The 14021-nt window shown below is 43.2% G+C and overlaps 3 protein-coding genes across 4 annotated transcripts in view; 2 read left to right on the forward strand and 1 right to left on the reverse strand.

Moving 5' to 3' along the window:
- Window positions 1–232: 232 nt before the first annotated feature.
- Window positions 233–1874, forward strand: LOC308293045 (lysophosphatidic acid receptor 1-B-like; the record flags this gene model as incomplete). Its single annotated transcript, XM_080735475.1, has 2 exons — window positions 233–941; window positions 1555–1874. 2 exons carry the CDS (start codon window positions 233–235, stop codon window positions 1872–1874), a joined length of 1029 nt encoding a protein of 342 aa, XP_080591601.1.
- A 5221-nt stretch (window positions 1875–7095) lies between these two features.
- On the forward strand, window positions 7096–8477 carry LOC308293046 (fMet-Leu-Phe receptor-like; the record flags this gene model as incomplete). The annotated part of the gene is made up of 2 exons (XM_080735476.1): window positions 7096–7215; window positions 7629–8477. The coding sequence occupies 2 exons, from the start codon at window positions 7096–7098 to the stop codon at window positions 8475–8477; spliced, it is 969 nt and encodes a 322-aa protein (XP_080591602.1).
- A 3947-nt stretch (window positions 8478–12424) lies between these two features.
- The window catches only part of LOC308293348 (formyl peptide receptor 2-like), a 5031-nt gene continuing 3434 nt past the window's right edge, over window positions 12425–14021 (reverse strand). The window contains exons 2-3 of one of the 2 annotated variants that reach the window (XM_080735816.1): window positions 13729–13932; window positions 12425–13528 (exon numbers count right to left, since the gene is read on the reverse strand). In XM_080735816.1, the coding sequence (XP_080591942.1) occupies window positions 12686–13528; window positions 13729–13908 (1023 nt within the window). In that variant the 5' untranslated portion in view covers window positions 13909–13932 and the 3' untranslated portion in view covers window positions 12425–12685. The remainder of the gene's footprint in view (window positions 13529–13728; window positions 13933–14021) is intronic. The other variant, XM_080735817.1, reaches the window with a different exon arrangement.

Raw genomic sequence — 14021 nt, forward strand, 5'->3', positions numbered from 1 at the left:
TATGTGTGCACGTGCGCGCATGTGTGTGTGTGTGTGTGTGTGTGTGTGTGTGCGCGTGTGTGCGTGCGTGCGTGCGTGCGTGCTGGAAAGGTTCATGGTTCGGGTGGCTAGTGTCCTTGATAATGTCAAGCAAATAAATGTCATTATTACTTAAAAAATCCATCAGCACCAGTTTGATTATAAGTTTTTTTCACCCGTGTCTTTTAGAAAACCTTCAATTGAAAACTCAACCATGCATAATGAACGGTGCTACTACAATGAGACCATCGCCTTCTTCTACAATCGCAGTGGGAAAGCCCTCCCCACAGATTGGAACTCCGGCAGCAATCTGGTGATGGTCCTGGGCGTCAGCGTGTGCGTCTTCATCGTGTTCGCCAACCTGCTGTTGATGATGGCCATTTATGTCAACAAGAGGTTCCACTTGCCCATCTACTATCTGATCGCGAACCTCGCGGCCGTGGACTTCTTCGCGGGGCTCGCGTACTTCTACCTGATGCTCACCACGGGGCCAAACACCAGGCGCCTGACCGTGTCGTCGTGGCTCCTCCGCCAGGGTCTGATCGAGACCAGCGTGACTGCATCCGTGGCCAATCTGCTGGCCATCGCCATCGAGCGCCACGTCAAAGTGTGCTGCATCGGGCTGGACGCGCACATGAGCAACAGCCGCGTCTGGGCGCTGATCGTGGCCATCTGGACCGTGTCCATCGCCATGGGATTCATGCCCAGTGTCGGCTGGAACTGCATCTGCAGCCTGGACTCGTGTTCCACCGTAGCACCCCTTTACAGCAACTCCTACCTGCTCTCCTGGACTGTCGTCAGCGCGGTTACCTTCGTTGTTGTGGTGGCGTTGTACGCCCACATCTTCATGTATGTGCGCAAGAGGACCAGCAGGTTCATCAGTGCAACCATGCCTCTGCTGAAAACTGTCGTGATTATAGTGGGTAAGAAAATGGAGATCTAATGAATGAATTGATTGATTTATCAATTAATTAACTAATTTGTCAATTTGTCTGTCTGTCTGTCTGTCTGTCTGTCAGTCTGTCTGTCTGTGCACATTCCTGTAGTTTACAATGAAGTTCCTAGTTCGTGGCACTGCAGGGGAAAAAAAGCTTCCTAGGCACGATAGCACAGTGACATACTTTATTGACAATCTGTGTCATGCAGGAATTAACCTTACTTCAGTATAGAATGAAATTCCCACAAAGGGTAGCCTAGAGTGGACTAACTCAATGTATTTATTTATTATACAAAATACAAGATCTCGGAGACTGCCCCATGTCAGACATGTGTCTCTTTTATACAAAACAAGAGAACATAGCTGGAGGCGTGGTTAGTGGTCATACACAGTCCTTTTTACTTGACCATGTAAATAAGTGTTACAAATAATTACTCTGACAGATTACTCCTGTTGTAAGTAGACCTGTACAGTGAACACATGTCCTCTCAGTAGAAGGCTCATAGGGTTATAACTATAGTCACGGATAAAAGAGTGTAGTATTGTCATAAATGCCTTTTATTTAATGTCTTGTCTTTGTCCCCCTCTCTCCCCTTCAGTTGTTTTCATGGTCTGCTGGACTCCTGGCCTGGTCCTCCTTCTCCTCGACGTCTTCTGCGCCAGCTGCAACGTCCTGACCTTTGAGAAGTACTTCTTGCTCCTCGCCGTGTTCAGCTCGGCCGTGAACCCAATCATCTACTTCTGCCATTTCAAGGAGTTGAGAGACACCTTCAGACGGATCCTCTGCTGCAGCAAGTGCCAGGAGGATGTCCAGGGGAAGGCCGTGGAAAGCTCTGACCCATCACAGTCATCCAGCCTCAAGGTGGAGGCTGGTGGAGGCAAGCACCAACACCATCACAACGACCACTCTGTGGTGTAAACTTTGCTTTACACCACAGTTCGAATTGTAACCATTGTAACCAAAGTTAAAGTTGCTGCCTGCCTGTACTACTGTATGTGATGTTGCAATACTGTTTAAATGTGATAAATTGCCGTAACTCTGGCTAGGAGCGACCGGGAGAGCCGGGGCCGGTACCTATTCGTCCGCCTCGGCGGCGCAGAGACCCCACCCCTCATTTCTCACCTGGCCCTCTTCTAGCGCCACCATGAGGCCCATTCTTGCAAAACATATTTTTGGACACTGCTCCTACAATTTTTGCCCTAAAATCACTGACATCGCTACACAGTATGTCTACACTCATGTCATCAACATGGATCTGTCCCATATAGCGCCACCTTCAGGCCAATTTTTTCAAACACATTTTTGGACACTGCTCCTACAATTTTTGCCCTAAAATCACACAAATCGGTACACAGTATGTCTACACTCATCTCATCAATATGGGTGTCCCATATAGCGCCACCATCAGGCCGATTTTTTTCAACCACATTTTTGGACACTGCTCCTACACATTTTGCCCTAAAATCACGCTGCGACCTGACAGTCGCTTATCTCCCGATTAGGGAGTCTTACTGGTGTCACATCTTTTGTATTTTCATGGTGTTGGAGCCTGTTATACAATTTCAGACCTCTCACTCTCAGTCTTTCTTATCATTTAGCGCCAACTGGCAGTGTGTAATGATATGAAAACCTGCAGCTCATGTGCGTCAGTCAGTCAGTCATGTCACACTCCGTATGTGGCCAAGACAGAATTACTTCTCAAGTGTGACTTGTGTCAACCACACTGGTACGTGGAATCAGAAAGGTTGGGAACCCTTGGTGTAAATGAAGAACAGAACAAAGGTGGAGGAAACGGATGAACATAAACATTAAGCCAGGGGATTCCCAAACCTCGGCCCAAGGTCTGCCGGTGGGCTGTGAGGATATTGGAAGTGGGCATAAAAGCCCAAAAACAAATCTTAAAAATAAAAAAGAAATCTTGTTTTCATATTGTGTATATAATAGCATTAAAACATATAGAATGTAAACAAAAAGTCACTGTATTGTTTTTATTTTAAACCTTGAAAAATGCATTTCATTGTGATACTGATAAATAGTAAAGTATACAATGTTAGTTTGATTGATGCAAGCTGGAACACAATCGATGACTGATAAATAAAAGACGACTGCACCACTTTTCAACCTATCTTTATATAATTCACCCTTTGTCACCCTTCTGATTGGTCCCTGACTGGTCAACCAGAAAAATCATTCACTTTTGCTTGCTGGGGTGGAGTTCACCGCGGTGTGGTGATGCGCGGTACGGCCGCGGTGCAGTACGGCGCTGCGCGGTCATAGCGATTTCGATGAATAATGAATAAGCTTCAACAAACTAGTTCACATGAACGATATTGATGTAACTAAGATATTCGATTGGGTACATATCTATCTATAAATGCGACAAATCTCTGCGTGTCTGTCTGCGTGTATGTAACCCGCGTATCTCGAGAACCGTTCGTCCCACCGGCTTCAGATTCGGCACGCGCGTTCCCCGCCGCGGCACGGAGTGCAGTGCCGGGTCTCGACCCGACCCGACGCGCGGTTTTCCCGAACCGGCGCGAAACGTTCGGAATCTCCATGCGGGGTTGATTGTTGACATCAGGCTGTTCCGGAGGAAATCGGCGAAAGCTCTGACTCATTGTGACATCACTTCATAAAAGGCTCTGACATCACGTACGCCACATGAGTCAACAAAAAATCTCTGTGATTGTGTATGTATGTATGTAATCCGCGTATCTCGAGAACCGTTCGTCCCACGGGCACGCGCGTTCTCCATATATGGGCATAAAATGAATGCCCCCATATATGGGCATAAAATGGACAGAGGCAAACAGATGGTCAAAGATCTCCATATATGGGCATAAAATGGACGCAGACAGACAGATACAGATATCTCCATATATGGGCATAAATGGACACAGGCAAACAGATGTTCAAAACGGGTCCTATGACAACAGGTATAATGAGGTTTGCATTAAAGGGGGAACCGGCACTGTGTCTGCAACACAGTTGGAGGCACAGACAGATACTCCATATATGGGCATAAAATGGACGCAGATAGACAGATATCTCCATATATGGGCATAAAATGGACCCAGAACTATAACTGCAGTGATCTCCATATATGGACATAAAATGGACGCCGACAGACAGACAGTATCTCGAGAACCGTTCGTCCCACGGGCACGCGCGTTCTCCATATATGGGCATAAAATGAATGCCCCCATATATGGGCATAAATGGACACAGGCAGACAGATGGTCAAAACGGGTCCTATGAAAACAGGTATAATGGGGTTTGCATTAAAGGGCGGGGCATTCATTCCCTATTTACATTGTTCCGAGTTGGCCAGGTCGCCGACTAGACGCTGGGCCGCCCGAAGGGCGGCACAGCTTTTAGTATTTTAAATGGGCAGAATTACAATTAAAATACATTTTATGTTGAGGGCGAGCCTATAGTTCCATAACTTCTTGGTCAGTGCGAGTCACCCAAGATGCACTGCTCTCTCTCTCTCTCTCTCTGCCCTCTGCCTGTTTCAGAGGATTAAACTAATTAAGGCATGTATTTTCAGGGGAAAACCCCTGTTTTGCAATGTAACTACTGTACTTTTTTGTTCCTTTTTTATTATTATCACGTAGATGTTTGTCTTTTGATACTTTAAAGCCATACTGTGTAAGTTGCTCACCTAGTGGTCATTAGCCCTATAGCGAACCGCGGTCGCGTCCGCGTCTTTCGGCCGTTTTTCGTACCTTCAGACCCCCGCGTCTGCCTCCACCTCGCTGAGATCTATCTTTGGAGGGGTCCCTTGTTCCTGTGCGTTCAGTAATTCCAGAGATACACTCCTTCACCCTGCCTGGTAGGCGAAATTACCTAGAGACTGGATGGTACAAACCGGCGACAACAAAATGGCGACCCCACTTCAAGATGCGATGTGATTGGCCGGCAGTTGTATAACCCTCGCTGTGATTGGCCGGTAGTGTGATGACGCAATTTTGGCGCGAGAACCGGTCCCCGGCAAGGATCTCAGTTTACATATAGAGAAGGCTTTACAGGCTGAAATTCACGGCGCGGATCTTCTAAAACTTTTGTGTTTTAATAGTTAGGAGAATTTTAAGATTTGTTTTATAAAAAAAGTTACATAGTACAACTTTAAATAACAATAATGAGGCTATGACATTTTTTCCCCCCATTCACTTCCATTATCAAAATAGTCTTCCCTGGCTTTTTTGTCCCACCTAGTAACAGAGCGACATGGGATGGGACTTGACAAAGGGTGAATTGGTCCTCACCGATGGGACTTGACAAAGGGTGAATTGGTCCTCACCGATGGGACTTGACAAAGGGTGAATTGGTCCTCACCGATGATCATGATAAAATAGCACAATTTCTTTCTACTCGGTCTGTGTCTCTTAGGAGGGCTGTGAGCAGTTCAGAAACCCGCCTTCATCATCAATCCAAGCTAATAGAAACTGCAGGCTTTCTATTCCTGAAATGTTACCATGCTATAATGGAAACCACTATTTTCGCGATAATAAAAATCTAAAAATATATATTTTTAATCTGCTTAACAATGATGTCACTGGTTTCTGAACTGCCCACAGCCCTGAGACACACCTGGTAGATTTTCTTTTTTGCTATTTTATGGTGAAGTCGTCCATTAAGATAAACATGCTCTGAGTAGCCCACCCATCAGTTCACTTAAGGGGAAATTAAGGCACTCATGCGCGCACGCACACACACACACACACACACACACACACACACACACACACACACACACACACACACACACACACCCTATGTTTCCTTCTCCTAAGCTCAGAAAGACCCCATGTTCATTCATATAATCTTCGCAGTCCAATTTGGAACTGTCTATTTTGGAGCTGTCATGTTCATTCATATAATCTATTTTGGAGATGTCATGTTCATTCATATAATCTATTTTGGAGATGTCATGACTAGTGTTTGCCATCACCTGACCTGATTCCCCTCTGCTCAGAAAAGTTGACTGTTTTTTTGTTTTTAGTATGTACTTAAAAGGAAGTAACACGAACATACCCCCTTTTCTACAAAGCACATGCATTTGATCCAGTAACCATTCTGAGGTGACATACATTTTCCTTCAACAGCAACTTCATTCATTGCTATTCAGGTACGTTCTTCAGTGTAATCTGCAGCATAATGGTTCAGTTATTACAGTGGCTTTCAACAAGTGGTCCGGGGACCACTAGCTCCGGCTAAATGATGGAGAGTTGGTAACTAAATGGACCCTTATAGATCTTCAACTCTTGAGAGTGTAAAATGACCCTTACGGGTCCATTTGGTTTCATTTTCCACTCCGTGGAAACTCTGGTCCGTGGCTCAAATGCCGAATAAATAAAGGACCTTGATATAAAAAGGTTGAAAATCACTGAGTTAGTACAATATATTAGATAGTATAACAGATAAACATGTTTTGTAAACATTTTCTAATACTACAACTTTTTATCATTTGCTAAATGCCTTAAAATTAATTATTCTAATGGGCTGATTTCAAGCATATTAAAGGGATAGTTAACCCCCCAAATGACTTTATTTCTTCTATCGATTACTCACTCCATGAAGACTTAAATTCGTAGATTATACTTTTCTTTGATTGTTTTTTTCGCATTCCAAAACCATTCATTTCAGGAGACTCTTTGTGTGTGTCTCCATAGGGAATATAGCAGGCTCTTTGTGTCTCCATAGGGAACCACTGTTGGTCGTCAATTTATTGGCTTAGGAATACGACAAAAATAAATGTTATCCATCAATTGAAGTCTCCATGGGGAGAGTAATCGATGGAATAAAAGGTTATGGGTGAACTATCCCTTAAACATGTATGCTATCATTGTAGCTAGTCCAAATGTGAAGGACAGAAAACTATTTTTGTCTGCTAGTGAGAAGTAGCTGATTCAATTCATAATTGATTTGTATGTACAAATGAATTGTTAAACGAAACAGACACTTTTGTGTACCCCTTGTGTGTAAATATGATAGGGAACTACTATTTTACCGGTAAGCCAAAAACTGTCAGAATGAAAATGACTTGTCATCCACTGTTGTCCTTCCCTTCAGGGATACAGAATGTCATTAACTCCGTCCCTTCTTCATATTCCTGTCTAGTAAGAAGGTGCAAGACATGACGATGGAAATCAATGCCATCGTGGACAAGATCACTATTGTCATTTATATACTCACAGTTTTTCTGGGAGTCACAGGCAACTCTATTGTGATCTGGGTTGCCAGCTTCAAACTCAAGGTGAATATGGAAATATCTCTTTTAAAATACTAGTTTAGTAAGTTTGTGGCATATAGTTCATTTCCTGATCATCATCATTTTGTCTCAATAATAATATATACTATGTTGAGGAAATTCATAGGTAGTTGTATCCTATAAAAAATTGATTGTGTGCAAATTAAGATACAAATAAGATTTTAGAATAGAATTCACACATTCCACGTGAACATGTGATGTGTGACATAAGTGTGATCCCTTACACTGGTTTCAAGTGTGGTGCTAATGTACTACAGTATGTACTGTGCAGTAAGTACCTAACAAATAAATGTACTTCCTCTTATTTTCTCTTCTCTTCTCCCTCATCATCGGATCTCTCTCCCTGTCCTCTTCTCTGCCTTTCTTTCTTCATCATCTTCTTTGTTATTAATCTCCAGCCCTCTGTGAACAACGTGTGGCTGGTGAACCTGGCCGTGGCTGACCTGATCTTCTGCTTAACGCGTGTCCTTTCCCTCGCTAAGAAGCTCTTCTTCAACCACTTGCCCATCACCATGTTGGTCTGCAAGTTCAACGGATACTTCAAGTACGCCAACATGTTCTGCTCCGTCTTCCTGCTGGCCGTCATCAGCATCGACCGTGCGCTGTGCGTCTGGTTTCCCGTCTTCACCAAAAATCGGCGCACCTTACGAGCCGCGAGGGTGGTGAGTGCCTGCGTCTGGCTGTTGGCGTCCGTCATGAGCGCTCCGTACTTCCATTACAGGGAAGTGTACGTGGGGAAGAACAACGCGACCAAATGTAGCCTGGAGGGGAAGGACTCGAACCACACCAATGAGAAAGCTGCCACACTAGCGTTAAACATCATTCGCTTCTCGTGTGGCTTCCTGCTGCCTTTCATCGTTATCCTTGTCTGCTACATCCTGACAGGCGTTGGCATCCGACGCACAAGCCTCACGAAGAAGTCTCGACCGCTTCGCATCTTGGCCTCGCTGGTCATCGCCTTCTTCCTGTGCTGGGCTCCCTACCACTGCTTCCAGCTGGTCAAGATGTTTGACAGGAAAAGTCTGGCGGTAAAGATCGGACTGCCGGTGGCAAAGGCCTTCGCGTACTTCAACAGCTGCGTGAACCCACTGCTCTACTTCTGTATGGGGCTGGACGTGAAGGAGAGACAGAGCCTAGCTACGGTGTTCCGCAGGGCCCTGGCTGAGGACGAGGACAGGACATCATGCACCCAATCCCACGCGTGCACCCTGGATGACAGCTGTAGCGAGACGCAAGCCAATACCTAATGTCAACCTGAAGCATAGTCAATTTCATTGCCTGACATTCATTCAATGTATGGACTGTTTGCACTGTGCATATGAATCTACTGTTTGTATGTCCCTACAAAAAGTTTACAAATACGGAAGTTCTGCCCAAATATTGAATGATACAAGTCATCAATATTACGTCAGTCTTCCCCTAATATCAGGGTTCCAAACGACTCCTGCGCCGGGCGGTTATTAGACAGCGTGGCTCTGTAGGAGCTACAGCATAGGTGTGGTGTCTGTTCATCTCAAAAAGCCACTGGAGCGATTGGTAGGAAGTAGGAATGGAGCAAGGAAGTGACCCCATGATTTCTTTTTTCACATGTTCATATAAGGTTTATATGTATTTTCAATATTTAACTTAATCTAATTATGGAAGTCAGATCGGGCTGAAGCTTTGAACACTGGGATTTTCACTTCTAGGCTGGGTTTGACAATGATACTGTACTAGTTTCGACAGAAGTAAAGAGTGGAAGAGGCTATTTCATCACTACCTTTTTCAATGTGTTGCATCTATAACCCAAAGTAACAAGGCACATGCAATACTGTACACGCGCACACACACTTGCACACATACACAAAGACACCCCATAAAGTTTGTTCTTCTACACTTTGTTTCTTCTACATGCTTAGTGTGTGGACAGCCCTTTACAGTATGATCCTGTGGTACAATATAAACAGAAGACCAAAGCAGCATTTACAAGAAAAGTAAACTAGAAGGCTTGACAATGAGAATGATGTACTGCTATTATAGTTTGTTGCCTGAAGAGGGCGCTAATGTATTTTTAGAATGGTCAGTGCTCAAGTGAATTGTTCAAGTTGTTCACCTACCTTCTAATAAAGTATGCGTCATAGGTTTTATTTTGCTTATCTCTCTGTCGTTTTTATTTTCCCCACATATTTCTTAGATAGACAACAGTGCCTGAAACATTACAACAAACGGAACTGCTCCAGTTGTATAGATTGATTGATTGATTGAATACTGTATTAGTCATAAATGTAAACAGCATGTGGTAGGTACAGTAAGACATTAAGGCTAAAAGGATAACACAAAAAAGTCCTACGTGGACTTGTTTCCATTGTGGTCCCTTGTAAAAACAACAACAACCACATGTGCATTCCTTCATTAGGTTACACCCAGAATGATGATCCAGTGTTACACAATCAGCAGCAGCAACAGTGACAAAAGGTCAGCAGCAGCAGCAGCAGCAGCTGCTAGAGCTTATAGGATTTAAACAGATGCAACTAGTACTACTATCTATGCTGGACATCAGACGCATGTCACCTGTAGAACTGGAGGTATGCCTGATCCTGGCATCATGCCAATTTCGTTTGGAGTGTTTTCCAACTTGATGTGGAGGCGGTCCGGGCCATCGCTGCACCAACTTTATAGGACCTCATCTCAGAGCACAACAGTATGCAGCGACGGGTGAGGTTCTATATGGGGCTTAAAAAATGCTAAATTATTCATAGACACTTTCAAGACATTTCAAAACAAAGAAAAAAAAGTGGCAGTCGTGCATTAAAGTAGGACTGTCATCTAAAGGGGTACTGTCACTTTAAAAAGTAATCTTAAAATATTAGTTAATATGTTTATGATGTCATTGTGAGAATGCACAATTATAAGCCAATCAAATTAATTGACTGTACTTAGACTACTTACTGTACTGGTCAGCTGTTGTTGGGGCGAGGGGCAGATTACACTGTGACATGAGTTTCAGACTATTTCAGACCGTTTTCAGAAAGACCACGTGACCTACTGTATCATACTATTATAATTTTGGGGCGTGTCAGCGGGCCTTTAAGTACTGAGAGTTGATGGTAGGTGTGACGCTCCACCTGTTCTAGATCATTGGTTCTCAAACGTAATGAATCCCGTAAACTCAGAGAGTGTATGAATAGAACCAAATAATAATAATAATAATAAACTTTATTTGTATAGCACCTTTCATACAAAGAATTGCAGCCCAAAGTGCTTCACAGGAAAAAAAGAAAAATGGTACACATGAAAAATGGTACACATGATTTATAATAAAATGATTAGCATAAAAATAAAAGAAAATCAAAAATCAGAAGACACAAAACAATACTTGAAATACCTAATAAAAGCTCTACCATAATACCGAACATTTCCATGATGGTATAAAACACAATTAGATCAAATGTGGCTAAAGGCAAGTGTAAAAAAGTGTGTCTTAAGCTGTGTTTTAAAGCTATCTACTGTGGGGGCCTGTCTAAGGGAGCCTGGAAGTTTATTCCAGGCGGTCGGCCCATAGAAACAGAATGCCGCTTTGCCAAAAAATTTTTTTTTTGTAAGTCAAATGGACCCATGAGGGTCATTTATCCTGCATTTATTCAGCATTGTAATCTGTACAGTGATATCCATTTCAATCCAATGCTTCCAACCCAAACCCATTTATCCCATATTTGCACTTCAATTGTCAATTGTGTTTATGACTTTGTGTAATGTAATCTATCAGGAGAGCAAAACCTTTGAAAAATTAGTGCCTACTTACTTAGGCATACGAAGTAGAACAAAATGACAACAAGCTTTCAACATAAAGCATGAAATCAAGAGAATGTATTTGCATAACATATCAATCATCAGAGCCATATCATCTTACCAGCAGCACTGCATACATGCATATTGAAATAATAAACAAACTATTTACTTACAATTTGACAAGAACAACAAATTCACATTTACATAAACATACCATAAACTAAGAGATGAGTGATTGCGGTACATGTTGCAGTATACATCTCTATTCTGCAGCTATTCATTTTACACTTAATACTGCATAGAACTAGTTATTTAAAGCACCCATTCACCATTAGCACAAATGTACTGTAAGTACATTCACCAGCTGAAAACAGGTCAGTTCATTCCATTTGATTCATTGATGTTTTATGTTTTTATTGGAAAAAAAGGGGGAAAAAAAGAAGAAGAAAAAAACATGACAATTACTGCATACAGTATATACGCTTGCTTATTTCCACTGTGGTCCTTTGAGTGCAAATGAGTGTGTAAAATGAAGGCTGTGTTGTTTTGTCTTATTTATAGCAAGACATTTACATTTGGTTGTGTTCGGATCTTGGTATCATGCTAGAATAGATCATGCTTATATACTAGCCACTGTCTGGGGCTCAGCTACTATTCACATGTGGTGCAACACCATCAACCAATGCCTCATTTCTCATTGCATCTTTCTGTATTCTCCATGCCTGCAATATTGCCATTATGAGATAAAGCATCAGTGTAAATGTAATTTAAAGCCATATTGCAGTAGCCTGACACTCAGCCTGAATTGACATTTCGTTGAATCGCAGAAACAAAAAAATTAAAGGGGTGTGGCTAGCGATTCAGGGTCTGGAACTAGGCTAATATTGCAGGGAAGTGTTTTATTTTTTTATCAACTTGTCTTCAACCTGAACCCTGACCACAAGACAATAACTCATGACTAAGGCTATTACTGGCTTTCCTTTTAATAGTTTCACTTCCTTCTGCTTAGCCCGTTTGTGTTATGTTCCCATGCAGCATTTTCGTGTTAAGTGTACTCTACAAAAGAGTTGAAACATGCTATATGGCATACAGTTCCTATACCCTCCAATACGCCATTGACTCCACTGTATGCATTACATTTCCACACATCACAAAAGATTTATTGGATTTTAACAGAGTATGAAGCTGTACATGATAAAGTAGGCCTTTTGCATTTACGTTTACAAGCATGTCTTTTTCATCCTTGATTCTTCAAGAGATAATTGTTATTTTTGTAAAGTCTCTTGGTATGTCATTGCATTTCCACATTTAGAAGAATCTGTGTAAAATATTAGAATGTGGCCATGCCTAGGCTCCATTGCATCGGGTTTTGAGTTCCGATCCCGAAGACCTTTGCTGCGTGTCACTCCCCGTCTATCTTTCCCCATTTCCTGTCTATATACAGTACTGTATACTATCAATTATAAAGGCCGGGGAAAAAACGATGGGGAGAATGCATATTTAATGCAAATCTTTTCGTGAAACATTCCCATTAAGGCTTACATTTTAGATTGTTTGCTTTTTAGGCAAACCTCTTTGAACACAGATGACCAGTGGCTCAGTCGCTCAGAATGGAGTTAAAAATAAAAAAATAAACTGGGCCACAAATTGAACAAATGTCCAGACTATTCTTCATGTTGTTATTAGATCACAATGCTTGCGTCCTGCTACAGCTGTCGTCCAGGGTGCGTCCGTGAGATTGGGTGGACGATCTCCCGTCCTCATCCAGCGCCCTGCGGAACACCCCAGCCAAGCTCTGTCTGAACCTTGACTTCCCCTTCAGACCCATGCTGAAGTAGAGCAGCGGATTCACGCAGCTGTTGAAGTACGCGAAAGACTTTCCCACGGACAGTCCGATCTTTACCGCCAGGTTTTTCCTGTCATACATCTTGGCCAGCAGGAAGCAGTGGTAGGGCGCCCAGCACAGGAAGAAAGCGATGACCAGCAAGGCCAAGATGCGAAGCGGTCGAGACTTATTGGAGAAGCGAGTGCGTTGGATGCCGACGCCCGTCAGGATGTAGCAGACGAGGATAACAGTGAAAGGCAGCATAAAGCCACACGAGAAGCGAATGATGTTTAACGCTAGGTTAGCGGCTACGTCTTCGGCGTTGTTGGACTCTTTCACCTCCAGGCTACATTTGGTCAAGTTCTTCTTCACGTACACTTCCCTGTAATGGAAGTACGGAGCGCTCAGGAAGGAGGCCAACAGCCAGACGCAGACGCTCACCACCCTCGCGGCTCGCAAGGTGCGCCGATTCTTGGTGAAGACGGGAAACCAGACGCACAGCACACGGTCAATGCTGATGACAGCCAGCAAGAAGACGGAGCAGAACATGTTGGCATACTTGAAGAAGCCGTTGAACTTGCAGAAGAACACGCCATAGGGCCAGTAGTCGAAGAAGAGCTTCTTGACGAGGGAGAGGGCACGCGTGAAGCAGAAGATCAGGTCAGCCACGGCCAGGTTCACCAGCCACACGTTGGTCACCATGGGCTGGAGATGAAAGAGAGATAATATAATAATAAAAATAATAATACCTGGAATTTATATAGCGCTTTTCTAAGTACTCAAAGACACGTTAAATGTGTTTGGGGAACAGGGGAGAGGAGAAAAGAAGAGAACAAGATTTAGAATGAAGGAGATGCAATGAGAGAGGACAAAATAAAGTTAAAAGTAAAAGGTTTCATATCCACCTTGAGTTTGAAGCTGGCAACCCAGATCACCAAAGAGTTGCCGGTGATTCCCAGAAAAACTGTGAGCGTATAAAAGACGATAGAGATGTTGTCCAAGATGTCATCGATGTCCACGGACGTGTCCTGTCCCTTCTTACTTGATGAGACGAGGAAGACAGGGATGGACGAGTTGGTCGACATTCTGTACCTCGGACAGGAAGAAAGCTAGACATCACAAGACAAGACAAGACATGTTCAAGTCATTTCACTCGTAAAGTATTTGTCTTACACGTGACCTCCTTTCTTCTGAGTGT

Source organism: Nannobrachium achirus (genome assembly GCF_963921795.1).
Source record: "Nannobrachium achirus genome assembly, chromosome: 10".
Lineage (NCBI taxonomy): Eukaryota > Metazoa > Chordata > Actinopteri > Myctophiformes > Myctophidae > Nannobrachium > Nannobrachium achirus.